The sequence below is a fragment of the Lynx canadensis genome, chromosome B1, assembly GCF_007474595.2.
Source record: "Lynx canadensis isolate LIC74 chromosome B1, mLynCan4.pri.v2, whole genome shotgun sequence".
NCBI lineage: Eukaryota > Metazoa > Chordata > Mammalia > Carnivora > Felidae > Lynx > Lynx canadensis.
In genome coordinates, this window is record NC_044306.2 from 49291096 (window position 1) to 49318703 (window position 27608).

The window sequence follows — 27608 nt, forward strand, 5'->3', positions numbered from 1 at the left end:
CAAGACCATGACCAGCAGAAACCCTGGTGTCTCATCCTGCCCTTAATCAGCCTGCTTCTCTCCACCTTTCTTTTTTTTTTTCTCTCTTAATAGACTTCATTTTCTCAGAGGAGTTTTAAGTTCCAGAAAAATGGAGACGAAGGTATAAACATTTCCCATACACCCTTTGCCCCTACACAAGCCCAGCCTCCCCCAGTGTGGACATCCTGCACCAGAGTGGCACACCTGTTGTAAAGATGAACCCACACCGACACATCACAATCACACAGAGTCCACGGTTTGCCTTCGGGTTCATTCTTGGTGTACATTCTGCGGGTTCGGGCAAATGTATACTGACGTGTATCCACCATTATAGTATCGTACAGAGTAGTTTTATTGCCCTAGACATCCTCTGCGCCCCGCCGTCTCACTTCCCAGCCTCTGATCACCGGTGACCGCTGATCTTTTTACTGTCGCTATAGCTTTGTCTTTCCCAGAATGTCGTACAGTTGGTATCACATAGTATACATATGCATTTAAGGTTCTCCCATGTCTCTTTGTGGCCTGATAGCCCATTTCTTGAGAGCAGCGAATAATAATCCATTGTCTGGATGTGCCACAGTTTATTTATCCATTCACCAACTGAAGGACACGTGCTTCCAAAGTTTGGCAATTATGAATCAAGGTGCAATAAACACTCCTGGGCAGGGTTTTGTACGGACATAAGTTTTTAACTCATTTGGGTAGATCCCCAAGGAATATGATTGCTGGATTTCTCTCTACCTCTTGGGACCCAGTGACCAGCAGTCATGCCTACCATGGAGGAGGGGGAAGGGGGAACAGAGAAAAGCAAGGGACATCCAGACTCTCTGAGCAGGTGGCCCTGCTGTGCCAGCACAGTAGGTGGGGAGCTCCCCGGGAAGTGTCTGAGCCCTGAGTTCCACCATTCAAGGCCACTTCCCCACTGGGCTGTGAGCATGAGAGTGTGAAGCCAGCAGACTTGGGTGTGGATTTTGTCTCTGCCGCTCGCTATGTGTAAGCGGGAGACAGTAGTTCACCGAAAGATGCCACTTTTTATATGGCACATCACAACTATATATGCTACTAAGAAGGAAAGAGTTCTGCCAGTTACAGTGGCAAATGATGTCAATGGCTAGATGCTTCCAGACTTCAGTGATGTGAAATTGTGTGTCAGGGGATCAGTGAGATATGGCAAGACATGAAGAGCTTAGAACAGTGCCTGGCACATAGAAGGCTCTTTGGTCTACCTGAATGACCTTAAGAAAGACTCAGAGCCTCTCTGAGGGTATTTCCTCAACTGTGACATGGGGACAACACAGAGGGCTATTGTGCAGCCTAAAGGAAGTCATGTGTATAAGGCTCCGAGCATGATGCCTCGTACACTGCAGACACTCAGGAAATCCTGGGTCACCCCTTCTTCTCTGCTGGCTGAAACTCTATCACATTCATCTATAAGCTATTTAGCACAGAACCTGGCTCTAGGAAATGAACAGTAAATGTGCTCCACGGATGAATGAATGAAGATTCATCCCTTTGCATTAAAAGCACTGCCTTATTTCTCCAAGGGAATATTTTGGGGACTCAAAGAGCACTGGAACAGCTGAAACAAGCCTTAGACTCATCTCAAAACCAGGGTTTGGCTGGGAAGTCACAGTGTCAGGCCATACAGGCTGTTAAGTGTCAGAGCTGGAGTGGGGGCTTGGGTCTCCTGATGTGTCTTCTTCTTCCTTTTTTTTTTTTTTTTTTTTTTTTTTAAGTTCACTCATTTATCCTGTGAGAGAGAGAAAGTGTGGGAATGGGGGAGGGTAGAGAGAGAGGGAGAAAGACAGAATCCCAAGCAGGCTCTAATGCTGTGAGTGCGGAGCCCAGCTCAGGGCCTGAACTCACGAACCGCGAGATCATGACCTTAGCCGAAGTCAGACGCTTAACCTACTGAGCCACCCGGGCACTCCTTCTGATGTGTCTTCCAAGGTCCTTTTCACCATCCTGCCTGCTCTCCACTCTGGGAGGCGGGGTGATGATCTTCACCCCTTGGAGACCAGAACTTCCTTATTTGATAAGACATTGGAGTGGTCACTGGGTCTTAAATCTGGCCACACATCAAAATCATTCGGAATGCCTGTGAAATGCAGATTCCTGGGCCCCCGTCGGACCCACTGGATCAGAATCTTGGCAGTGGGAGTCAGAGGTCTGTATTTTTTTTTTTACAAGTGTCCCACATGATTCCAAGGTAATACATGTATGTCGACTGACATTTGGGAGTGATACGAGTAGATGAGCTGTAAGGTTTTTTCCAGCTCCAGTGTTCAGTGATACCAAGGCCAGGGAAGAGGTAACAGGTGTCTCTTTTTTTGCAGCTGGAAACCACCTGGGGCATGTAGGGTAAAGTCACTGTACTGTGACATGGTGACAAGTGAGTGAAATGATGCAGAAAGATCCTGATGTGGACTGCCAGAGAAAAGACCAAACCAAATCAAGTTCTGTGCCCAGTAAGTACGGCATCCTTGGGCTATTTTTTTCTTTTTTTGGCCAGCTGGGCTGGGGGATCCCCCTTCCAATGACTGTGACCTTCATGGGCCCCCTGGAGGAGAGGGCAAAGTTGATAAATCCCACATTTGTACCACATGAGAAAGGAGAGGAGTTAGAATTGGCCATGTGTCTGTTATGTGCTGCCTGGGCTGGGGAAACCCCAGGATATTCTGCATGGGGGAACTAAAGAAGTCACCAGGAAACCACACCATTCCCAAGGCGCTGAAAGATCACAGATGGTTGACTCTGAAAGGCTTCTTGAAATGCTTAATGCCATTTTCTACACATCCTTCATCACTGACCATTCTCCCCATATGGCTTTGCTGAAAACACAAGCTCATACCAGGCTGTCAAAAAGAGATAAGGACGAGCAAGAGAACACAGGAATCCTGGAGAAGGAAACCACAGAAGCTGGAAGGCAGAGACTGGGTCTGAGACAGAGAAACTCCCCAGGGAGCGGTAATGACAAGCTAACCTAGAGCCAGCAGCAGCAAATGAGCCCTGGCCCCTGGCTGAGGGCTTGCCCTGGGTGGATTGGCTGAGGCTGAGATGTCAGCCCTGATTTCTCACAGACCTGTCTCACCGCTGTCAGCACCCTGTCATGGTGGCAGTGGGCCACGCCAGGCTAGCTTCCAACAGAAGTCTCAGTGTGGGGTCATAAGTGGAGGGAGAAGTGACAGGAGAATGTTGTGGGTCCCAGAGCAGGCTAGGCAGAGTTCAGGGTGTCAGGTCAAAATAATAGGAAGAGGCTGGGTGAGACACAGGAAGCCAGGGCTCATGTTCACAGATTCCCCCATATCCTCTCTGCTCTGGCCAGCCTGAACTCACTGCATTCATGTCTTTGTTTAACAAAATAAGTGACTGACCATTTGCTAAAGGCCTGGTCCTGTTCTAGGAGCTATGGATACATCCATGAACAAAGTCTCTGCCCTCAGGGACTGGTATTTTAGTGGAGAGACTAGCAATGAATCTAGGAAACAAAAATATATAACTATGGCCAAAGTAGTGCAATATAACTATGGCCAAGTAGTGATGAGTGCAGAGACAGGAACAGAAAGAGAATAGAGAATGAGAGGAGGTGTCATCTTGGATGAGGAAACAAGGAAGGGAATGAAGAGTGAGGGAAGACATCAGCTTGGACAGAAAGACAAGGAAGAAAATGGAGAGTGAAGGGAGGTGCCATCATGAATAGGAAGACAAGGAAGGAAATGGACATTAAGGGGGGGTTGCCATTTTGGGCGAGGAGACAAGAAGTGAATGAAGAGTGAGGGAAAGGTGCCATCTTGGACAGGGCACAAGGAAGAGAATGGAGAGTGGGAGAGGTGCCATCTTGGACAGGAAAACAAGGAAAGGAATGGAGAGTGAGGGGAAGTGCCATCTTGGAGAGAGACCAGGAAGGGAATGAAGAATGAGGGAAGGTGCTATCTTAAAGAGAGAGAGACAAGGGAGTGGAGAGTGACAGAAGGTGCCATCTTGGAGAGAGAGACAAGGAAAAGAATAGAGAGTGAAGGGAGGTACCATCTTGGATGGGAGGGAACAAGGAAGGCCTTGAGGAGAGACCTGAATGAGCCAGGGGAGTACATGGACACCCCCATCTCAAAAAACCCTCTCTGTACTCCAGCCTATGCTTTTCTTGTCCCTTAAATCTCAGCTTACGTGTCCCATCTCCCAAAAAAACCTCCCTTCATGCCCCACACCTGGCCAGGTCCTCTTCTATGGATGTGTTTAGCACTTCATCTAATAATTGCCTATCTATCTTCTTAGGACACTGTGAGCGTTCCAGGTACAGATCACATGGCCTATACAGTGTTTGTACACCAAGATGCCCAAGCTGTGTAAAATGAAGGCATGAATGAATGAACTCAGATGATACAGATCCAGATGGGCAGGCCCTCTGTATGGGACATAGCTCTTCGAGCCTAGGACTTTGGTATGAGTCAGGAGAATCTGCCTTCAGGGTATCCCACAGTTCTAACCCCCTCTTTATTACATCATAGCCCCGTCTACTAACTCATTCTCTAATGGCTTCTTTTGGTGGGATGGTCCTGGGTTCTGGACCCCAGGACTAGGCTATTGGTGAATGACTATAACATTCCAAATGAGAAAATAGGGATGTGGTCATATAATTATGGTGGGTACTAGAAGAAATCTGGAAAATGTCATCTGGATGCTGAAATATTGGAATTCCCAGAAGACTTCAATGTATATGGAAGTGACAAAAGAATATCTGGAAACGGGACAACCTCAAAAAATTGCACACATATGGTAACCATCATTAGGGGACTCATAACATCAATTTTAAGGATGTCTCTCCAGTCTGTGCCCCATGGTCCTCATAAACCAAGCAAAGTTGTGGCCCCCAGGACTACCCCACCTCCCAGACCCTAGGTTGGCTCATTGAGCATTGGAACCTGTTCCTTGTAACTTGTTCCCAGATCCTCCAGATTTAGGGTTTTTCCTCATAATGGAGGCAGAACACAGTCACCTGCCCATGGGATGTTGCATGCCCCAAAAGAATGAAAATGATTCTGAAATCTACCTGACCTCCCCTGGACTCATCCAAATGACATGGCACATACTGTTCAAGTCCTTATAGAACTTGGCAGTAAGGCTGATTTTTGCATCCTTTTCTTTCCCATAATAAAAGCCCAACTCTGTGGATAATTCCTTTGGGAAAACCAGAGACTGAGGTTTGATCTGATTATGATGCAAACTGCCCCAATGCAAGGACTTGGACAGTCCAAGGGGTTGGTCCATGAACAGTGTCTGTGGCCTTCTGATGGAGCCACAGGGGAGGCCACAGGCAGGCATCCCCTCGGGCCTGGGCAATGATACCACCTCCTGGCATGCACTTGGGGAATCACTAAATGACTGCAACAGTGACTCCCTCCCTGGCCTGGGAAGGATGTCATGACTTGGTAAAAGGTTTGGGTTTCTGTGGTCAGAGGGTTTGAACTCTGCTTTTCCCAGCAGTTTCTGCCCCAGGCAAAGCTTTCCCACCAATCAACCAGCCACCACTGGTGTGTCAGCCCCCACACAAGCAGATGTAGTCCCTGACAGGAGGCTTCAGCCTGGTTTGTAACACCCTCAGGACACTTCTTGTAAGTCCAGGGAGCTTTTTCGTCAGACACCCGCCCAGAGTGGTCTCTGAGGAGTGTGTGGGGCCACTTGAGGTCAAGGAGATGCCTCTCTGCATGACAGGAAAGGAAAATGGCGGGCAGAGATTTTGGACTGCATAAAACTCAGGCACTCTTAGGCTGATAAAAAGAGGGAATGGCCCAGTTGGAGGGCAGAAGGTAAGAGTGCTCATGATGAGGGGCGCCTGGGTAGCTCAGTCGGTTAAGTGCCCGACTTCGGCTCAGGGCATGATCTCGTGGTTCATGGGTTCGAGCCCCGCATCGGGCTCTGTGCTGACAACTCAGAGCCTGGAGCCTGCTGTGGATTCTGTGTCTTCCCCTCTACTCCTCCCCTGCTCACGCACTGTCTCTTTCTCTCTCAAAAATAAATAAACATTAAAAAAAATTAATTAGAGAAAAAAGCGTGCTCATGATGACCTCAGGCCTTTGCAACTGTGTGTGACTTCCCTTAACAACCACCTTTGCACTGTCTGACAGGCCCCTTTACCTCTTTCTTTGCATCCTACCTCAGGGGGGCCTGGAAAATCCTTCCTGAGCAAAAAGAAAATCAGCAACTCTGCAGAAAACCCTGACCTCCACCATTCTCTATGTGGATATCAGATTTTGATTCACAAAGAGAACCTTCCAGGTAGAGAGAATATGAAACTCGTTTCCTTGTCTTGGGGTCCCTACCCTGCAGACTGGAATCTACCCGGACATGTACCGTGGTTTGCAAGTGGACAGGGCCATAGTGACCACAAGGCTGGCCCCCACCCAGCTCTTTGCAAAAAGAGATCTTCCGGAAGATCCGAGGTTATGGGAAATACCAAGGAACTGTTCCTCATCAAAAGCCTGGAGGACATCAAAATCCCTGGCCCGCTAAATCTTGAGCAGAACTTCTCCTAGTACTCCCCAGAGCAGTGATATCCAGATGCTTACAGGGTCAGGCCTGTTTCTTTTTGCCCTGCTACCCATGATTTGGGGTCAGAGGTGCTCCCCTTTTATACAGAGAAGCAGACAGAGAAGAGTCCCTTCCCTTCAAAAAGCTCACATCGGGGCACCTAGGTAGCCTCAGTCAGTCAAGCATCCGACTCTTGATTTAGGCTCAGGTCATGATCTCATGATTTGTGGGATCGAGTCCCACATTGGCCTGACAGCATGAAGCCTACTTGGGATTTTCTCTCTCCCTTTCTCTCTGCCCCTCCCCTGCTCTTGCTCTCTCTCTCTCTCTCTCTCTCTCAAAAAATAAATGAACTTAAAAAAAAACAACAACAACAAAGCTCACATCAGAAGCGGTCACTTCTTTGTCTCACGGTGTAATCCTAGGGGAGGAAGCTGATGAACAGAACCCAGAGCAGAAGACTTGCCCTCTTCAGCCGGGCAGCTTCCTTGCCCTCTCCTGGATCAAAAGGATCAAGCATTTCATCAACAAATTTTCCACAGCATCAGTGGTTCTAATCTCCATTTGGAGCTTTCCTGTCCAGCTGCCATGCCAGACCATAGAACCCCTCCTCTTCATTCTCCGACCTGTTCTACTGACCCTGCCTTTTACCCAGGCTACTGCTGGGACCAACCACGAGGCCCTCATCCCTCCTGAGGTAGGACCCCAGACCTGTTCCAGTCCTGGCCTGGCCCCTCAGTAAAGAGGGTGGGGCTGAGGCACAGAGGGGGTCAGATCTCGGAGAGGAATAAGGCGTGGTGTCTGGACTAGGAGCCTTTGCATTTTCTCGGGTTATATCTAGTAACAACTTCCTTAAGCTTAATAGGGGGCTTCAGATATCACCATTACTTGGTGCATAGAGCTACTTTTAGTCACATAGTCTTTAGGCTTTTCTAATCATCACAAATGATGGAGAAGCCTAGACTTTGCCAGCTGACCGAGACCTGGAGATCACTTGGCCCATGTTCATGTGATACTTGAGGATACAGAGGCTCAGAGTGGTGACATATCTTGCCCATGGTTATCCCACAGTTTGTAGTAAGTAGAAGAGCTGGGACCTGACCTTGAGACTTACCCTGAGGCAGTTCTCCACCTGTCCCTCTCTTTCCTCATTTTTCATAAGATCCCTCATTCTTTCTGAGCTCTCTGGGCAGGGCCCACTAATTCTACCTCATGACTTTAGTGCAAGATGCCTTTTGATGAAGCAGTTACATTAAAAAGAATTACTTTAACCCTTGAACTGTCATGCTTCTACCCCTAATTCATAGAAATAGTTTGGCATCTCCTAAGTCTTACAGGAGGACCAACAATGCAGGGATGCCCTTGTGAAGCACGGCTGTTGCTGAGTTTGTATTTGAAAATGAACGTGTCTCTGTTTCTGGGCAGGGGAAAGATAAATCAGCCTTAGCTTTTGAGAGTAGTGATCACATTTATTGACGTCCAGGGTGATTCTACCTCTTGTGCAGATTTGTGGTGATGAAGATGCATTATTTTATTAATTCTTTATACATATCTTTATCAATGTATGTATTTCTCTTTCTAATTATTCACTTCCTTATCCACCCAGATGCACTTCTGGAATCCTACCACATTCCAGAATGGTACCAGGGGCTAAGGATTTAAGGACAACTAAGTGTCGTCTTTGCCCTCAAGGCTGTCTAATGAACTGACAGCCTAAGATGGATAAGAGCACAGAATGCCAGAGCTGGCAGAGATCTCCCCAGTCCAAACCGTCACCTAGAGATGAGGAAACTGAGGTTCAGAGAGAGGAAGTAACCAGCTGTCACTGGGATACCAGATCTCTTTCTTCCTAGACCACTTCTCCTTCCAATGCTGGCCACTTTAAGTACTGCCTAAGCCACAACACAGGGTTAAGCTGGTCTGAGGCCCTGAAAAGGGCTAGGATGGAGGCAGGCTGGTACTCCCCAGACTGCTTGCAAGAGCTCGGGGAAAACCTGCAATCTCTGAGAGTTATGGAAACATAGCTCATTTTCCCTTGGGCAGAGAAACACTGTTTTGTTTATCCATGATCCCTCGATACTTAATATCATGCCTGGTTGGCTGAAGATGCTAATTAAATGTTTGATGGGATGGAGGGCAGATGGGTGGATGGATGCATGACTCTGTTAGTGGGTATGATCGGAATCCCCAGCTGAATGCCTCATGTTTCCTGTATCCCTGGTTCCAGTCTTAACCTTCAGTGTCTGACTGTTCAGAAAGGGTACTGTGCCCATCCATCCACTGATCCCACCAGCTGAGGCAGGAATGGTGTCTCCCCAGGATAGAGACCATGTGCTCCCTGTGCACACAATGGCTAGGGGCCCTGACCCTGGGTTACATCTACTGGGGCTAGCTCTCTGTAGTTCATCTAGACTCCCTACTACTGGTTGATCTTTAAACAAGTATTGACCCAGTCATGGGGACAGAGAGGTATACAATCAGGCTTCTCCTCTGGACACAAAAATGCTACAAGGTAATCCAGGCCATCCCTGCCCAGTGCCACGAGAATGGGTCTATGGCAGGTGGTGTGGCATGGTGAGGAGAGCAGCCAGTCAGTAGAGGGGACTGGTGGGGGCTGGTCAAGCTATACTGCCAATGTTCTTAAGTCTAGAGGCACTAAGACATTCTCTTCATTTTTTCACCCGTCACACTCACTTCCCAGGGATGCTTAGCAGATCAGTGACAAAGATTTTCTGCTTGACCAAACCCTAGCCAGGCTCCTGAGCCCTCTCAAGTAGGCCTCAACCTTGACCTATAAAGACTTGAACAGAATACTCACATAATTTCTAACAGCTCAACGCCACATCCCTACAATGACCCTAACCTCCCTTAACGTGCCTGCCAGAGAAAACTCAAGGTTGTCAAAAGAATTTATTGTGTGTTCCAGCCAACACCTGAAGATAGGGCCCTGCTTCCCAGCCTCTGTGGAAGAAAAGGAGCCTAACTTGGATAAGAGCCAGTTAGCAAACCCAGATGGGTTTCACAAGGACAAACCCCCTTCCTGTTTTTTATAATTTTTCACTTCCTTGACTCCCCCTCTCTCCTTACCCCCTCCCTCTCTCCTTATTCTCCTTTTAAGACACCCAGTCACCTCTGTACAAATAGAAGTTGAATTTAGTTCACACTGGCCTTTTTCCCCTATTGCAAGAGTATGTTACTAATTTAAGATCTGTCCCGACCACTTTAACTAGCATCCAGCTTTGTTAATCTTTGACCTCAGATGTGAGAAGACTGGCATTAAACAAGGTCAAGGTGTCTGCCATGCTCCCAGCCTGTGGGCACTTCCTTACACATGGGTAATGCCACGAATGATTGGTCTGGCTCAGGACCACCCAGATTCCCTTAGGAATGTGAGTTGGGGGAATATGGAGATAAGTGAGCAGAAGCCGATACAAAAAGAGGCAGGGCCAATGGAATTAATAAGCCATGCTGGAGATGAGACACTAGGGTGAAGCCATGAACCCCTCCTGCTGGGGTCCCCAGAAATGCCTTGGATTCTGGATGACTTTCGCATCCTAGGCTCTGCAACGCTCATCGTATTATGAGTCCTTATGTTCCAAAGTCTTTCCCAGTGTCCTTACGACAAGCCCCCATTGCTTGAAGTGACCCAATGATTCTCTGGTCCTTGCTACCAAAAATGCGCAGAGAGAGCACCTGGGTATGCCACACATCAATCTAAGGGCTGGTTAGCTACTTGCCTCTTGGGTGGATTTGGGAATTAAGATGGAGGGAAACACAGTGGTGATAATCCCTATGGGGAGGCAATGGGGGGGGGGAGTAGAAAGAGGCTGGTTCTGGACTCAGGAACAGGGTTCAAATTCAAATTTTGATTCCACTAGTGGACAGATTCAACCTCTCTACACCTACCTTCTTCTTAAAATGGGTATAATGGTGGTGGTTGGGAGCAACTGCACAAGTCTTTGTTGGTACATCATGGGCACCCATCACTATGAACTCCCACCCTGGCTGCCCAGCAATTTGTCCAGCAACTTATGGGTCAGCTCTGAGAGATCACCCTGTGTTGTGGAGGATGGCTGGTATACAGTGGCCTGACCAGGGATCACAACCTTGAAAGCTTTCTTTGCAAAGTAATCCTGCTGGGTGGGGAGTAGGGACAAGGGGCGCTCACACCTCCCACTGGATTAGTCTCTTGACTTCCTCTGCTCTCCCCAGAGCACAGTTCCTGGCTCCTTAGTATATTAAGGGAGAGGGACAGGGGCATCAGCAGAAGACTAGCTCCTGCTGTCAGCAACTTTCTGCTCACTAATGCGAGCTGAATGTGATTCCTTAAGCAAAGCAGCTCCAGAATGATCCAGGAATGTAGCACTCCAGCTGAGGCCTCTCTGGGGCTCCTAGCACAGACCTTACAAATCCAGTATGTGGGGTTTCTCTTCTTGAAACAAATGTTTCTTTGCTCTCTTTGCCTTATAAATATGTATGTAGGAAAAGCAAAGTCCCAGACAAAGTAGGCAGGGTCAACCCCAGATTCCCCTGGTTCTGAATCTCTGAACCCCAGAACCAGAGAAGACCTGGATGTTAGTCTTGAACCCATTTTCACGCTTTAAACATAGGGATCCTCTCCACTCTGTCCCATGCCTGACAGATACTCATCTTACCTCCTTTGGGAACCCATTCCAGGATTTTAAAGCCAGCGTCGGGTTTCATTTCATTTACAGCATCTGCTGGCATCACTGGATGCCTCCAGCGTTTTTCATCTGATGACTTCCTACCTTGTTTTACTGTCTATGCTTTGGGTTTTGCAGTTATTGGGAAGCGAAACGCAACATACCTTCCTCTTTCTCCAGCATCTGGTGGGAACACAACCAAGGGAGTGGCTTCATTACTGGGTCCCTCAGCGGGTTTGAGAGGACAGTTTCATGGCTAGTGGCTACCATCTCATAACCGGTTTCCAGGGCTGGGCTAGACTGAGAACTGTGTACTGCCTGTGGAGCCTGTCCACACCTGGCTCAGAACTGCCCCCAACCCAGCTACAGCAAAGCCATGCTCTGGGCACTATCCAAGAGATTTCAAGTCAAGGATGGGCACCGAGGGAACTGACGTATACTCACTTCCTACTACCTACCAGACACTGCAAAGAAGCTCGTGCATGTATTCTCTCATTTATTCTTCATGACAGTTCCATGAGTTTAGTTACTATGGATCTCACCTAACAGAGGAGAAAATCGGCCCAGAAAAGTCAAGCGATTTGCCCAGGATCACACAGCGGCTATAAGGAAGAGCCAGGGAGGAGAGCAAAGGCCTTTGCTTTTCAATCCGCAGAGCCAACTATCAGGCTGAATACTTAAGACAAATATTTACTAACAGCTCTCTTCATACAAAAAGCGCCTTTCACCTACCGCCTACCAGTCCCGCGGGGTCTACGGTAGTTAGTGTAAATTAGGGAGTAAGGGAAGGAGCCTTGGTGTTAAAGCAGTGGCTCTCTCAGTGGACTGAGGCAAGTGGCCTGCAGGTAGGAATCACCTGGGGTGCTTTAAAATCTACCGGTGCGGGGGCGGGGGGGGGGGGTTATAGCTTGGAACAGCTGGCTGGTGATGTCAATGCGCGTCAAGGTGGAGAAGAAGTGCATGAAGGGACTGATCGGGGATGAAGCCCCACCCCCGCTACGCAACTTACCAGCTGTTGGACCTTGTGAGTAAGGCATGTAGGTAACACCTCTTCTGGGAGGGTTTTTCCCTGATCTGTTGTCCCAACATGCGCTCCCCACATATGAGAAATATTATACCGTCATTCCCTCCTTCAGGTCTGTGTGCACTCATCTTTGTAAGCTCCGTGAAAGCGAAAGCCACTCAACACCCTGGTGGTTCCCATCTGTGGGAAATGCGGTCGGTCCTCACTCGCAGGCAGTCTGGCACATCGCAGCACTTAACAAATTGTACTGAGCGAGTGGATGCATGAATGGGATCCACAGCCTTCTGCTGGGCTCGAGGAACAGAATTGATCCCTAAATACCCCAGAACCTGCTTGGCTGTGCATCAGAAGGGCCCCAAAGCCCAGGGAACTTTGCTTCTAAAGAACAGGAGAGGAGGGAAACCCAGCCTAAGCCTGAAACATCACAGCCCCTTTAGGTTTGTTTATCCTGCCTTCTAGGCCAAAGCAAAACCGGGCAAAAGAAAGGAGGTTGTGTAGAGTCGAAATAAACACATGGGGCTGGGAAAATAGGCTCTGATTTTCTGCAGCTGCAGAGTAGAGCCCCGGGGATAATTTGGACCATCTGCCCATTAAGGAAGTTGAACTTTTCATTCTCTGGTGAAGAAAGAACTCCCCATGGCCCCAGCCGGCCTGCAGCACGGGGGCTCTGCTTCCCACCTCCCTGAGGTGGGGGACGTTGGGCCCCGTCCTTCTCTTGACACGACACTTCTCTTTTCCCTGACATCTGTGGGAAATGTGGTCCGTATGGGAAGGACAGGAGCCATCCCACAAGCAAAGTAAGGAATGTCTGGTCAGGCTCTGCTGGAGGGCATTGCTTTTAAAATGCGGTCTGGCCTGTGGGTACGCTTTTATAAAATGCTACTTCCTAATGGTAATCTGCTCTGAACTTAATATGGTGCTCTGTGCCTCTTCAAAGCACTTTTGTTAGCGGGTTTCATTTTGATCTTTGTATGCCTTCTCTAAAGTGGGTGGTTCTTGTTATACCCATTTTACAGATGGGGAAGCTGACTCAGGGAAGGAAGGGGTACATTGATAAAGTGGCCACACTCGAACCACATCTGGGTCTCCAGTCCCCGGACTACTGTTCTGTGTCTTCAGTTGGGGGTCACATGGGGTGCTTGGGCCTTTGCTGGGTAGAAGGAGCAGCCAGAAATACCCCCCAAGTTATCACTGTACTGATCATGCCGGATTTTTTGTAAAACTGTTTTTAACTTTGGTCTCCCCAACTCTGTTGTCTATTCTTTTGGAAACTGGGAGTTTGTCCTGTCTGATTTTGTTTTTCTGCTGCCTTACTCATGGATGCCCAGCTACTAGTGGAGGTGCAATAAAAATGTGCCCGATCAAATAATAAAGGAAGTGCTTTGCCTGCCCCGCCCTGAACCAGGAGCTCACCCCATCGCAGTGGGAAGATGCCACTAACACCCAGAGCGGCACTTGTAGGACTTCACTGGGCAGCCCAGTAGCGAGGTGAGTCCTTTGCCATGCTTTGGCTCTTGGGTCTCTCAAAGGGCAGTGAAGGGTCAGTGAGTGTCAACAGGCCTTTAGGAGTAGAAAGAAATGCAGTAGAGCCAGGAGAAAAACCAATGATAGGGAGGCCTCATTTGATCACGCCTGCAGCTGTAGGGGGTTCTGAAGTTTATACGGCATGGCATCCCTCTAAAGCCTTCGCGGACCTGCCCCTGCCGCCTTTAGCTCCGGGTCCCATGTCCAGGACAGGTGGCCTTTGTTAAGAAGGCACTTTCACCCTCTGCCCTCACCCACACCGTCCCCACCCTGCCCTGGTTCTTCTCTCAGTTCTATTCTCCTTCAAGTTCAGGGTCCGTGAGTCCTTGGCTGAGATGCTTCCCAGCCCCAATATTATAAATTCTTGAAGGCAGGACCCACCTCCAGCACCACATTCACCACTTTCTAGATCTATGACCTTGGGCAAGTAATATAACCTCTCAGAATAGCTTCCCCATCGGTTAAATGGGATAACGACACCTGCCTTAGAGAGTCATTCTGAAATCTGGGTAGGCTGAGTGACTGGGGTGGTCGGTGCTCAAGAAATAGTGTTGAATTCCATGTAAGCCCCAAGGATCCCGATGGGGGCCTGAGGGACTGAGGCAAGGGAATGGCCCCCCGTTTGAGTCAGGGAGAAAGCCAGCCATGACCCCTCCCCCACAGCATCCACAAGACCTCCCAGGATGTCCACAGGCTCTGCCTCCCGCTTTCATCTTCTTTCTCCCGTGAGAATTCTACACCAGCGCCCTTTAGGAGACAGCCTGAAATCCAGCCCTAGGGGAAGTCGGTCCATCTCAACTGGTTCCAAGGACACCTCAATGGTGTTTTCCATTGTCAAAGGACAGGACGGGAAGTGGAGCCATGCATGTAATGCAGAGGCAGCAAAAGCTCAGGGACTCAATCTGCAGTGCCTTCAGCCAAACTTCACCTCCAACAGAAGAGGAGGGAGTGCAGGGTCACGGGGATTAAGAATTCCGAAGTTTGTTTGTGTTGCTTTCTAAATAAACAGTTTAACCACTCCCGGTTTTAATGTACGTCTCAACCAAAAACTTTTCTTCATACGAAACCCACATCAAAGACCCAAACTTCAGTTCTGCAGTGGTCCAAGGTGTTGTTTTTTGTAGAAAATGCCCTGTTCACCTTCAGTCTGAGGTTTGCATTACCAAAAGAGTTTTCTTCAGAACAAATCCCAGAAATCGTCACGTGTTTGCCGGGAAACTGGGACATGCCAGTCCTTGGTGGGGGTGGAGGGGGGTTGCCTCTAGACTCCCCTCCAAAGGATGGGTACAGCAGTGTCAGATAAATGTGGGTAATGTGAGAAATGAAGGCACAGCACAGAACATGCTCCCTTGCTCACTCACGGTGACAAGAATAGGTGCTTAGGGAACAAACTGGTTACCCCCAGTCACAGTGTAAAAGGCCCCGCAGACCAACAGTTAAAAGAAGCAAACCTTCCCAAGTTCCACTTACAATACCTAACCCCAGAGTCTCAACATGAACTCCAAACACTGGCTTGCTTCTTTTCCAGCTAGCCCTTGGCTTTGGCCCTCAGTTGGTTCCCGCTTTCACCTAGTACATACGTATGTATTTATTTCATTTTTATTATTATTTTTTTAAATGTTATTTTTGAGAGAGACAGAGACAGGGAGCAAGCAGGGGAGGGGCAGAGAGAGAGAGAGAGAGAGAGAGAGAGAGAGACACCGAACCCAAAGCAGGCTCCTGGCTCTGAGCTGTTAGCACAGAGTTACATGGGGCTTAAACTCACAAACCAGGAGACCATGACCTAGGCTGAAATCAGACTGAGTGAGCCACCCAGGCGCCCCAACCCAGTATGTACGTAGAATACAGGTACGGCTGACCTTGAACAACACAGGTTTGAATTGCATAGGTTCATTTACATGCAGAATTTTTTCACTACAGTACCATGCTGTATGTGTGTGTATCTTCTCTTCCTTAGGATTTTCTTAATAACATTTTCCTTTCTCTAGCTTACTCTATTGTAAGCATACATCATATAATGCACGTAACATATGAAATATGTGTTCCTCGACGGTTATCAGTAAGGCTTTTTCAGTCAACAGTAGGCTATTAGTAGTCAAGTTTTGGGGAGTCAAAAGTTATACGTGGAGTTAAAAAATTTTTTTTTAAACGCTTATGTATTTTTGAAAGAGAGTGAGAGTGTGTGCATGTGAGCAGGGGAGGGGCAGAGAGAGAGAGAGAAAGAGAGAGAGAGAGTCCCAAGAGGCTCCATGCTGTGCGTGCAGAGCCTGACACGGGGCTGGAACCCATGAACCCTGAGATAATGACCTGAGCTGAAATCAAGAGTCGGACACTTAATGGACTGAGCCACCCATGTGTCCTAAAAGTTATACATGGATTTTTGAAGGCACAGGCTGGGGGTCGGCGTCCCTAATCCCCACTCCCACATTGTTCAAGGGTCAACTGTGCTATGGGCCCTGCTAATGGCCTCTTAGCACCCCTCTGCTTGTGTCTGAGAGCACCAGCCACAAGGGGGCTTCGTTTCTCTTCACCTAAGCAGTTTTCCTCACCAGGGCTCACATGGAAGCTCTTCTCTCTCCCCTTTCATCAGACATGAATGTCCCCTAGCTCGCACAGCTGTTCCTAAGTCTCAGGCAGCTGCCCCACCCCCACCACACCCCCCCATTCTACCACCTGGCTTCTTAAAGGAGCCAGGTCTTTTGTTTTTCCAGGCCCTCCTGAATCTATTTTAAGCCATCATACCGAGGGCAGCACGGATTAATCAGAACTGAACTGTTTTTTGCACATAGCAATTTAAAGCCCTCCTGGAAGGGGTCACTAGGAAGCTCTCAGGAAAAGTCAGTGGATTTGTTTTTGGAAGGCTTAGGATAAACTCTTGGCAAACCAGCACGTCTGGAAGGCCAGATCCCATCCTCCGCACAGAACAGGAGGTAAAAAAAAAGAGGAGATTGCAGCACAGGAGGCTGAGGGCCGGGTCTCCCCGCCACATTGTCAGTAGGTCAGAAGGGGACTCGGGTCTCAAGCTTGCGACCCCGCGGCCCATACTTCTCGTCCAGAGCTCACGTCTCATCTTCTTAGGAGGCACTTTCTAAAAGAGGAGCAGCTCGGCCAAGAGAAGGAGTGAGAGCAGCAGAGAAATGTGGACTTGGAATATGGACCTTTCTGTGGGGAGGAAGGGGCTGCCTACCGTGTGCCCGGCCTTGGTCTTAGAGCTGAGATCACCAGGGACAGCTGAAGCTCCATTCTCATGACCTTGGCCGGCTACCCCTTGGTCCCAGCTCTCAGCCTGGTTCTCCGCCAGTCACCTTTCACTGCTGTCATGTCACTTCCTGCTGACAGCCCATCCCGGCTTCCCAGTGCCTGAAGGTTGATCCTGAACTCCAGCCTGTTGACCCCGGCATACCTCCCTGGCCTTATTTTTTGTTTCTTATATCCCTAAACCTCATCACACCAAACTATTTGGGTTTATCGGGCAATGCTTTCCTGTTTCATGCAGGGCTCTCTTTCCCTGGAATGCCTTTGCTTTCCACATCCACCTGTTGGATACCAATTTGTCAAAGACACCTCAGCAAGTGACTCCCACAACAGTAGGCAAAATTAGCCTCTGTACATACGTCTCCTATAGCCCTCACCACATTCCACTGTGATCGCGTGTGTAGGTGTCTTCCTCACCTGCTAGATAGTGTGCTCCTCAAGTTGAGGCTGGTCCTTACTCCGCTTCGGTTCCCCAGCCTTTAGCCAGGGCCTCAATACCAGTTTGCCAAGTAAGTGAATAAAGCAATACTCTCTTCCATAAATATTTTCCTTCCTGCCACACTTCAATCTTTCTTCTTCTTTTTTTTTTTCCTTATGTTTAGTTTTGAGAGGTGGGGAGGGGCAGAGAGAGAGAGGGAGACAGCAGAGAGCCAGACATGGGGCTCGAACTCATGAACGCTGAGATCATGACCTGAGCCAAAGTCGGAAACTCAACCAACTGAGGCACCCAGGTGCGTCTTCTATTTTTCCTTTATGATGGAAGTGAGGGAGGCCAATCCCTCTCGCCTCTGCTCCTTTCCTCAGCCAACTCCATGCCAGCCCCGGTTTCTGACCCACGGGCTTTGGGCCTTTGCTGTCCCTGTGCCTGCTCGGTTTCCATCTGGCTCCCACATCCCTCATTTACCATGTCCTTGTGCCCATTCCTTTCTCTCTGGTGCCTCCCACTCTGCGTCAGCCAGGGCTGGAAGCCGCGTTTGCCACAGGACAACTTTTCTGAGTGAATTCTGGGGCCCCGTGCATTTTCAGTCCCTGGACATACACTCAGGGGAGGAGACATCTGAAAGACACTTGGCCATCTCCACATACCCTCTGGGGTTTGCATCTGCCCCCCACTTGCTGTGTGAGGACAAAGAGAAGGAATGAAGGACTGCACGAACTGAACCAGCGTGTGAGTGAACACAGCCAGATGTGTGTGGGTGCTGCTGCGTCCAGCCGGCGGGCTCGGTTTACCCACAAGAGAACGGAGAAGCAAGTGAGGGTAGGGCTTCGCTGGGAGATGCAGAACTTCCAGCGTGAAACCTGTGCTCGGCCTCTCATGGGGTCACAGAAGCACAAGGCAGCCAAAGCTGGGTGAAACTCAGCAAAAAGGGGAAGAAATCCTTAAAAGTGAGAATTAGCACTTTCGTATCAAACCCACTGAGAAGAGACAGTGGCCCATGAGGGCCCCAGGCTGTCAAAGGCCAGAGAGAATAAGAGGTAGTCCAAGGATGTAGCAAAGGACGGAGAGTGGGCTTGAGGCCAGACAGGTGTGACCTGTAACCTGGCTGTGCCCCTTACGAACTCCGGTGACCTTGGGCAGCTCCCTTCTTCTCTACCCTTAGCCTCCCCCGCCCCCCTAACGTGGACATAACCAGGACTCCTGAATTGTGCTGTCAGGATTAAGTGAAATAATGTGCATAGAAACTTTGCTTCTCATAGTACCAGCTACAAGTTTGTTAGTAGTAGCATGTGATAGTTGATTTTTCTGAAAAGTGTGGTTTACTTTTAGATCACGTTGTTGCTGGGGCATTAAAGTTGTATAAGGAATTAAAGAAATATATCCAGTTAGTAAAGAAATATATTTGCATATAAAAGGTCCAGCATCTCTGTCTCTCCATGCTTGCGAGAATGCTAACTTTTGGTGCCAAATGGGATTCCCTGGGGCACCCAGTGCAGGTAACCGTACTTACAGGGATGGGAGGAAGGGAACTCACGGACACTGAAGGCCTCTCTTTGCATTCCGGATTCTTTTTTTTTTTTTTTAATGTTTATTTATGTTTAAGAGAGAGACATACACAGAGTGTGAGCAGGGGAGGGGCAGAGAGACACACACACACAGAACCCGAGGCAGGCTCCAGGCTCTGAGCTGTCAGCACAGAGCCCGACATAGGGCTCCAACCCATGAACCATGAGATCACAACACGAGCCAAAGTCAGACACTTAACTGAGCCATTCAGGCACCCCCACATTCTAAAACAGAGATAGAAACATCTCAGCAGCTGTGGACAAAACTGTCTAGAAGCCACCTCCCTGATAATTTCTTTTGAGCTTACGCTACACGATGGGGTGCCCACTGTTCCCCCCGCACCCACAAACTTTCCTAAATACTGCAAACACACACAAGGTGTTAAACATTTTTCCTAATTTTCTGAGCTGACACTAGAAACTATCAACAAAACCTGGCTCAGAATCTACCCCTGGGTCATTCTGCATATTTTTCCCACGTGAAACCAAATTGAGGAAAAGTTTTTAAACAATCTGAACTTCTATCCTGCTTTAAATTCATGCTGGAAACTTTACCCACCCCTGAGCTGCAAAAATACTATTTATTTTTCCTGCAAATGGACCATATATGAGGGTAAAACAAACGTTTTTCTGTCTTGAGATATGTATATAGAGTTTATTTTTTTCCTGGCCAAACTCCCCAAAGCCAAACATCTAACAGAATGACTGATACCTCCCTTGCCTCAAAACAAAAGAAAAGAAAACAAAACTTTACCTCTTGTCAAGCAGAAATCAGGAGATCTGGATTTCAGACTCAGTTTGAACCATGGCCTAGCCGTGGGACGGTGGGGATTCTCTCCAGACCTCTATTCTTGGTCCCAGTTCAGTGAACTGGAGGTGGGGGGGGGGGGTGCTCAGGAGGGGGAGAGGAGTCAGCCTGAAACCCCATTTGACTCTAGAATCATGTGACTCCAGATCAAAACATGGGTAAACAATTGCAAGATCCTATCCTGAAAAATATTTTTATTTATTTATTTTTAAATGTCTATTTATTTTGACAGAGAGAATGTAAGCGGTGGAGGGGCAGAGAGAAAGAGAGAGGGAAACAGAGAACCCCAAGCAGGATCTGCACCCTCAGTCAGTGCAGAGCCTGACACAGGACTCAATTTCATGAACTGTGAGATCACGACCTGAGCTGAAATCAAGAGGCGGGCACTCAACTGACTGAGCCACCCAGGAGCCCCCTGAAAAATATTTTTTTAACATTAAAAAAATTTTTTTTAAGTTATTTATTTATTTATTTATTTATTTATTTAGAGAGCCTACATGCCAGCTGGGGAGAGGCAGAGTGAGAGGGGGAGAAAGAGAATCCCAAGTAGGGTCCATACCGTCACCACAGAGCCCGATGTGGGGCTTGAACTCATGAACCATTGAGATCATGACCTGAGTCGAAATCAAGAGTCAGATGCTTAACTGACTGAGCCACCCAGTCACCCTTTTTTTGGTAACTTTTATTTTTTTATTTTTCCCCTGAAAAATATTTTTAAAAACTTTGTTTTGAATGTGTATTTATTTTTGTAGGAGAGACAGAACGTGAGCAGGGGAGGAGCAGAGAGAAAGGGAGACACAGAATCCGAAGCAGGCTCCAGGGTCTGAGCTGTTAGCACAGAGCCCGATGCGGGGCTCGAACTCACAAACTGAGAGATCATGCCCCGAGCCAAAGTGGACGCACAACCGACTGAGCCACCCAGGCGCCCCTCCCCTGAAAAATATTTTAATATTGATTCAAACCATGGGTCCCAAGAAATCTTCTCTGTAATGCCCTCTTCAAAGGAAAGCCCCCAATTTCTGATTCTGACCTGAGGGGTAGGTAACTTGTTGGTCTTCTCGATCCCTTTATGTAGTAATACCCCACCTGCTGGAACTTCAGGTTTTCTGCTAAGGGTGGGAGGTGTTTGGTAAAGGTGCCCTGAGCTGGGTATCCCAAGAGGGTTCCTTCTCCATGGTGTTCCTTTGTGGAGGAGGGCAGAACTCTAGTGCTGAGTCCTTTTCCCCACCCGTTAGATCTCACGGAGGGGCTGCCCTGGGCTTGGGGAATGACTGAGAACCTCCCAGAAGCGGGCACTCCGTGCTCATCAGAATTTCCACACTCTCCTGAAAGATGATCCTTGGCTTCCTCCTCAAAGCTGTGGTCTCAGGGATCCAGTTAACGCCTGTTGGACTGGAGCTCCTTAGAAACCAAACCAGGAGTCTGAATATAGCGTGGGTTTGGCGTAGTCAGAGACAGGCCAGGGGTGCCGGCCGTGGGAAAGCACTCCCCTGCCACTGCATGGGGCAGCCCTGAATTGCTTCAAAGGTTCCCTTAAATCCATATCTGCAGGTGAGGGACTCACTAGGTTTTAAGGAGCCCAACCGGACTCTTAAAGACCAGGGGCCTAAGATCTCATTCCAGAGTTAAGAGAAGTCAGAGGCCTGGGTTTCCACTTTGCTTCTGCTCCTGCCTTGGGAGAGTCGTCCTGCCCCTGAAAGCCTCTGGAACAGGTGACGGATGGATGGCCTTCCAGTTACGCTCTACAATTCCCGCATGTCTCCTATGCTCCCCTGCACGCTGTGTAAAGCCTCCTATCTGTGGAGCTGTCTCTGCTGAGCCAGCTCACTTTCCAGGTCCATCACCCACGAAGATATTTTTTGGGGTTGGGAGACGGCAATGAAAAGCTTAGGGCTTTGTGTCAAGGCCATTGTCTGAGCTCTGGGCTCCAGTGAGGGTGTGGCCTCTTCAGGGCAGGAAAGAAAGAACGCTGTTTGTCCCTGAGGAGGGGCTGTTCCGGGCTGACATCAGCCTCTTGTGGTGCAGTCCATAGACTCCAGGGCCAAGTGGATTAGATGCCCTTCCCCCATGCTCCCCACCCACGCCTGGGGGAGCCCCACACCACTGTGGCTCAGCACCTCACAGCCCGGTCCAGCTGCAGAGGCCAGCCAGCTGGGCCCACAGAACCAAGGTAAACAGTGATGAAAGCATCCTTTGGATTAATGGACTGGCCACCACCACCTCTTCCCAGGCTAGCACGGACCTCCTCTCTCCTGTCAAATCGGCTGAGGAATAGTCGCCAAAGAGTTCCTGACAAGAACCCCCGGTATGTGGGCAGCGTTTCTGATCCCCCTCTCACAGGTCATCTCTCCGCAGTCCCCCCCTTCCTGCCACCACAGCAGGAATTTTTTATTTCACAGAGCTAAAGGCCGCCGTCCTTCTCGGCTACTTTGGCAGCATTCCATCAGAAAGCAGTCAACAAACAGAGCAGAGAGCACCCCAAAGACAAAGTACGGAGCCCAGTCCGTTAGATAAGTGTGACTCAGATCTGTCACAGATGTCCTAGATCATATCCAGACTCCTTTATTTTGTCTTCAAAACTCTCCTCTTGGCTCCTAGCAAAGTCCACCAGGTCTCCTCATTGAGCCAGGACACTCCCAGTTAAACCCTTGGCTGCCCCAGAAAGGGACTGTAGACAATGCTAGGAAGACTGAACCACAGAAACTGTTTTGTGGGTTATAGCATCTAGGGTAAAGTGGACGCGGTGAGCCCAGAGCAAGCATAGGCACGCCTGGTCCTCGTCCGTGTCCACCACCACCAAGTGACAAAGCACCGTCATGTGCATTTTTCCTGTTTGATCTTAATCACGACCCTGGGAAAGAGAAGGCCAGGGGAGGTAGCAGGCAAGTTCAAGTTTCAGAGGACCTTGGAAAGGCCCTACTTAGGAGAGAGGTGTCCTTCGTGGTCCTGCGTGACTGGGATGGAACCAAAGATCGGCAGTAGGGAAACCTGTGGTCTCGGGCCAGTGTGTGAATCTGCAGTGGCATCTGTCCCTGAGTGTCACCAGCAGAACCTGGGTGCAGGTGCAGTCTTCCTAGGGAGCCAGGACTGGAGCACAGGTGCCCTAGAAGGGGAGAATCTGCTCATGGCTTCCCATAGAATGGCAACATTTCAGAGCCCAACAAATACTATATGCTAGCATTTTGTTGAAACTTGGCTAGGAGACTCATTCTTTGACAATCTCTCCAAGGCTCTACGTGTAGCCCTTGTCAACATTTTAGGGAGGACGCTGGTCAGAGAGACTTCCATTCCTAGACTTGGTGTTCTGCCCAATAAGGAGATTCCCTAGTGTCACTACTCAGTTCATAGCAGAGGAGGAAAACAAAAAGGGTTCTGTTTTGCTTCTGCACCTTTCCTCATGCAAGTACCTGGAGAGCCGGTATGTCTGAACTAATGTATTACACGGCACGATAATACTCAGCACTTACTGAATCCCAGCCACAGTGGAGGCAGTGTAACAAGCACTTTATGTGGACTAACTCATTCACTTGTCACAATGATCCTACGAGGTAAGGATGCTTCTTATCCCCATTCTAAAGATGAGAAACCTGAGGTGCAGCGATAACTCAGCTGGCTAGTGAGGCAGCCAGGAGGGAGGGCAGACAGTCTGCCTCCAGATCATCCCATACAACCACTGGGCTTATGGAAGCATGGTCTGTGCCCCCTTCAGTATAGCTGTCTCTTGCTGGGCCAGCAGGGCCCTGAAACAGGGAGGGAGCTCCTTTGGCTCTAGCCTCCGGTCCCCCCAGACCCGTGGGGCTGCTTGGATGACAGCTACAGAATCCAGTGACCCCAGTAGAATGTCCTTACCGGCATCCCCTGCTCTGTCTCCTTTGTCTCCCTTCTCTCCTTTTGGACCTCGGTCACCTGAAACAGAGGAGGAAAACCGGCATTAAAAAAGGAAATAAACCCTACCGGTGAATAAAATGTGACCTGCAGGAGACATATCAACCCATGACCCGAGAAACTCTCAGCAGGAGCCTACAGCACCGGAGGGCCTGGTATGGCAGGAAAGATAAGAGCTTGAGTCGATTATGCTGCATGTTCTGGGCACCCCAAGAAGGAGATCGGGGGGCCCAGCTGAGAAGTTTCGTTCCCTAACTAAAGTGTAGAAGGGTAGAGTCTACCAGCACAGGCTAGAGTATGTGGTATTCAGCAGGAAGAAGACAGGGCAAAGATATTCCTATTACGTAGTCAAGGTTTTATTTTTTTTTAATGTTTTTATTTTTTTATTTTTTATTTTTTTAATGTCTTAATTTATTTTGGAGAGACAGAGACAGAGCGTGAGCGGGGGAGGGGCAGAGAGAAGGAGACCCAGAATCGGAAGCAGGCTCCAGGCTCTGAGCTGTCAGCACAGAGCCCAACGCGGGGCTCAAGCTCACGAGCAGTGAGATCAGGACCTGAGTCAGAGTCAGACACTTAACCAACTGAATCCCCCAGGCACCTCTTTTAATGTTTTTATTTTTGAGAGGGAGAGAGAGACAGAACGTGAGCTGGGGAGGGGCAGAGGGAGAGGGAGACGCAGAATCAGAAGGAGGCTCCAGGCTCTGAGCTGTCAGCACAGAGCCCCATGTGGGGCCCAAGCCCAGGAACCGTGAGATCATAACCTGAGCCAAAGTCCGACGCTTAACTGACTGAGCCACCCAAGCTCCCCAGTAGTCAAGGTTTTAGAAGTACGCATCCAAGTTTGTCTTAATAAGCATTAGAGGAAAAGCTGGGGGAGGATTTCAGTTACACAGGGAGGACAGAGGTTATATGTCAGGCAGATTTCCCAGTGGGGGAGGCTATAAAACATGAGGCAGAGCTTCTAGGGAATTGTAGAATTTCCTTTTCAGGAAAGAGCTCTGAAACCATAGAGCCCTTTTCCAAGCTAGCATCTCACTCTACAAAGAAGTAGAAGGTCCTGACACCACTCAAAAGGGGGAGGGCACTAAAGTGACCAGGGAATTCCATTCCAAGTCTCTCCATAAAAATATCTGCAAGTCAAGCACTCTCAACAATAGCCAAATTATGGAAAGAGCCTAAATGTCCATCAACTGATGAATGGATAAAGAAATTGTGGTTTATATACACAATGGAGTACTACGTGGCAATGAGAAAGAACGAAATATGGCCCTTTGTAGCAACGTGGATGGAACTGGAGAGTGTGATGCTAAGTGAAATAAGCCATACAGAGAAAGACAGATACCATATGTTTTCACTCTTAGGTGGATCCTGAGAAACTTAACAGGAACCCATGGGGGAGGGGAAGGAAAAAAAAAAAGAGGTTAGAGTGGGAGAAGCCAAAGCATAAGAGACTCTTAAAAACTGAGAACAAACTGAGGGTTGATGGGGGGTGGGAGGGAGAGGAGGGTGGGTGATGGGTATTGAGGAGGGCACCTTTTGGGATGAGCACTGGGTGTTGTATGGAAACCAATTTGACAATAAATTTCATATATTGAAAAAAAAATCTGCAAGTCAGAGAAGCCTATGGCATATTGTCTGGTGAAAAAAAAGCAAGCCAGCAAGTTCCAGGGATGGATGCCTAATGTGATCCAAGTGTTGAAGAAAAAAAAAACACCCCAAAACAAAGGCAACCATATATGTAAATATAAATATGCTTAGAAAAAGTTCTGGCAGGATATGCTCCAAAATGTTTACAGTAGTTATTCCAAAGAATAATAGCTTAAGGGGCTATGAGGCAGGGGACTCACTTTTCACTTTATACATTACACTTTATCTGCTTCTGTATTGTTAAATACTTTCAACAAGCATAGGCTGCTTTTGTAGTCTGTTTTAAAATCATTTTTAAAATTTTTAAATTTAATTTTATATTATTTTTTAAATTTTTTAACGTTTATTTATTGTTAAGAGACAGAGTGTGAATAGGGGAGGGGCAGAGAGAGAGGGAGACACAGAATCTGAAGCAGGCTCCAGGCTCCGAGCTGTCAGCACAGAGCCTGATGCGGGGCTTGAACTCACAAATTGCAAGATCATGACCTGAGCCAAAGTCGGATGCTTAACCAACTGAGCCACCCAGGCACCCCAAAATCATTTTTTTTAAATGTAGATCATAAAAGGAAGAAAAATCTCAGCCTGTTTAATCACCAGAAAGTAGAATAAAAGTTCTCAGTGATCCAAGACTAAGAGACCATCCTAGACACACGGTAGGAATGATTAATAGTACTTTTTCTTAGTTTTCATATTTACAAGGGAGAGGGTTAAGACTGGGGACACGGCATCAGATTTCCTCGTCTTGTGCTGCAGTTACCATGGAAATCTGCTCACTCTTGAAAAGAATGTAGAGGGGCACGTGGGTGGCTCAGTCGGTTAAGCATCCGACTCTTGGTTTCAGCTCTGATCGTGATCTTGCGGTTCATGAGTTCGAGCCCTGCATCAGGCTCCGTGCTGACAGCTCAGAACCTGCTTGGGATTTTCTCTCTGCCCCTTCCCTGTGTGCACACATGTGTTCTCTCTCTCTCTCTCTCTCTCTCTCTCTCTCTCTCAAAATAAATAAATAAACATTAAAAAAAAAAGAAATGAATGTTTAGCAAGACCAAGTGACTTGCCCAAGGTCACTGAGCTAGTCAATGGCAGAGCCAAAATGCAAAGATAGTCCATCTGCTCCGGTGCCCGTGCTGCTGCCCAGGGGCTAGCGATGAGCAAGGCTACACAGGTGCTCTGAGGTTTGCTGTTACCTTTGAACCCGCGCATGCCCATTGGTCCTGTGGCTCCCATCTTCCCATCATCGCCCTTGGGGCCTGGCAGCCCTGGGGTTCCTCTCTCTCCTGGCAGACCTGGGGAGACACAGGACAAGTTGTGGGGCCTCGGACTCAGAGCTGGAGGGCCTTTACAGGTCACCATCTGGCCCGGCCATCACCCTCAACCACACGTCCTCCTGTGGCTTTTCCTTACTGATTCTTCTCAGTGAAGTTAGAGAGGCTGCAAAAACAGTGTTCGAAAGGTCAGCACAAACCTTCCCCGCCGGTGCCTCTTAGCCAGTTAGGCTGGGTCCCTGACCCCGGAAGGTCCAATTCTATTGTGAGTAATGGTGGTGGTGCCCACCGCATTTGGGAGATGTCCCTTTGCCTCTAGTTGTGCTGGAGATTTCAACTCAGCAAACAGTTTTTTGAGTACTCTCTATGTGTCAGACACCGTTCTGGGTTCTTTTCATAGAGTACCTCATTTCATCCTCACAATCAACCGAGGTACTATTTCACCTATGTTACGAATGAGGAAACTGAGGCCCAGAGAGGTTAAGTAACCTGCCCATGGTCACACAGCAGAGAGTGTTGGGGGCAGGATCTGAGCTCTGGTCTTCCTGAACTGAAAGCTTGTGGTCAATCACCTTTATCTCATGCTGGATGAAAAGGGCTTACTGGTATTTAGGGTAAGAGGCAGATGAAATAGTTCCCCATCCTCTTTAACAAAAAACCCCACAAAGATCCCTTCCCCGCTGTAAACCCCAGGGAGGGAGAGCAAAGGGGATCATAGGCTGGGGAGGAGGAAGAAAGTCAGCAAGGCCAGTAAATGGGAGAGATGACTGGCTGCCAGATCAGGCCCCGGGGCTCCCAGCCACGAGGTCCCGTGGCCATTGCCTGCACGTCACTATGGAGAGCCAGAATCAACAAATACTTTCACCCAGCGAGAGCCCTGCTCCCCGAGGGGCCTGACCTAAGCCCACAGTTATCTCTGTAAAGCAGAGAACTCTTAATTAACTGATTACTTGTTCTTTCCCGCTTTGAATGTGGGCTGGCTTTCTCTG

At 48.6% G+C, this 27608-nt stretch overlaps 1 protein-coding gene across 1 annotated transcript in view; it reads right to left on the reverse strand.

Moving 5' to 3' along the window:
- The window catches only part of SCARA5 (scavenger receptor class A member 5), a 127627-nt gene that overhangs the window by 12556 nt on the left and 87463 nt on the right, over positions 1-27608 (reverse strand). Inside the window, 2 exon segments of the mRNA XM_030312674.1 lie at positions 23675-23731; positions 26542-26640. Coding sequence (XP_030168534.1) covers positions 23675-23731; positions 26542-26640 — 156 coding nt within the window.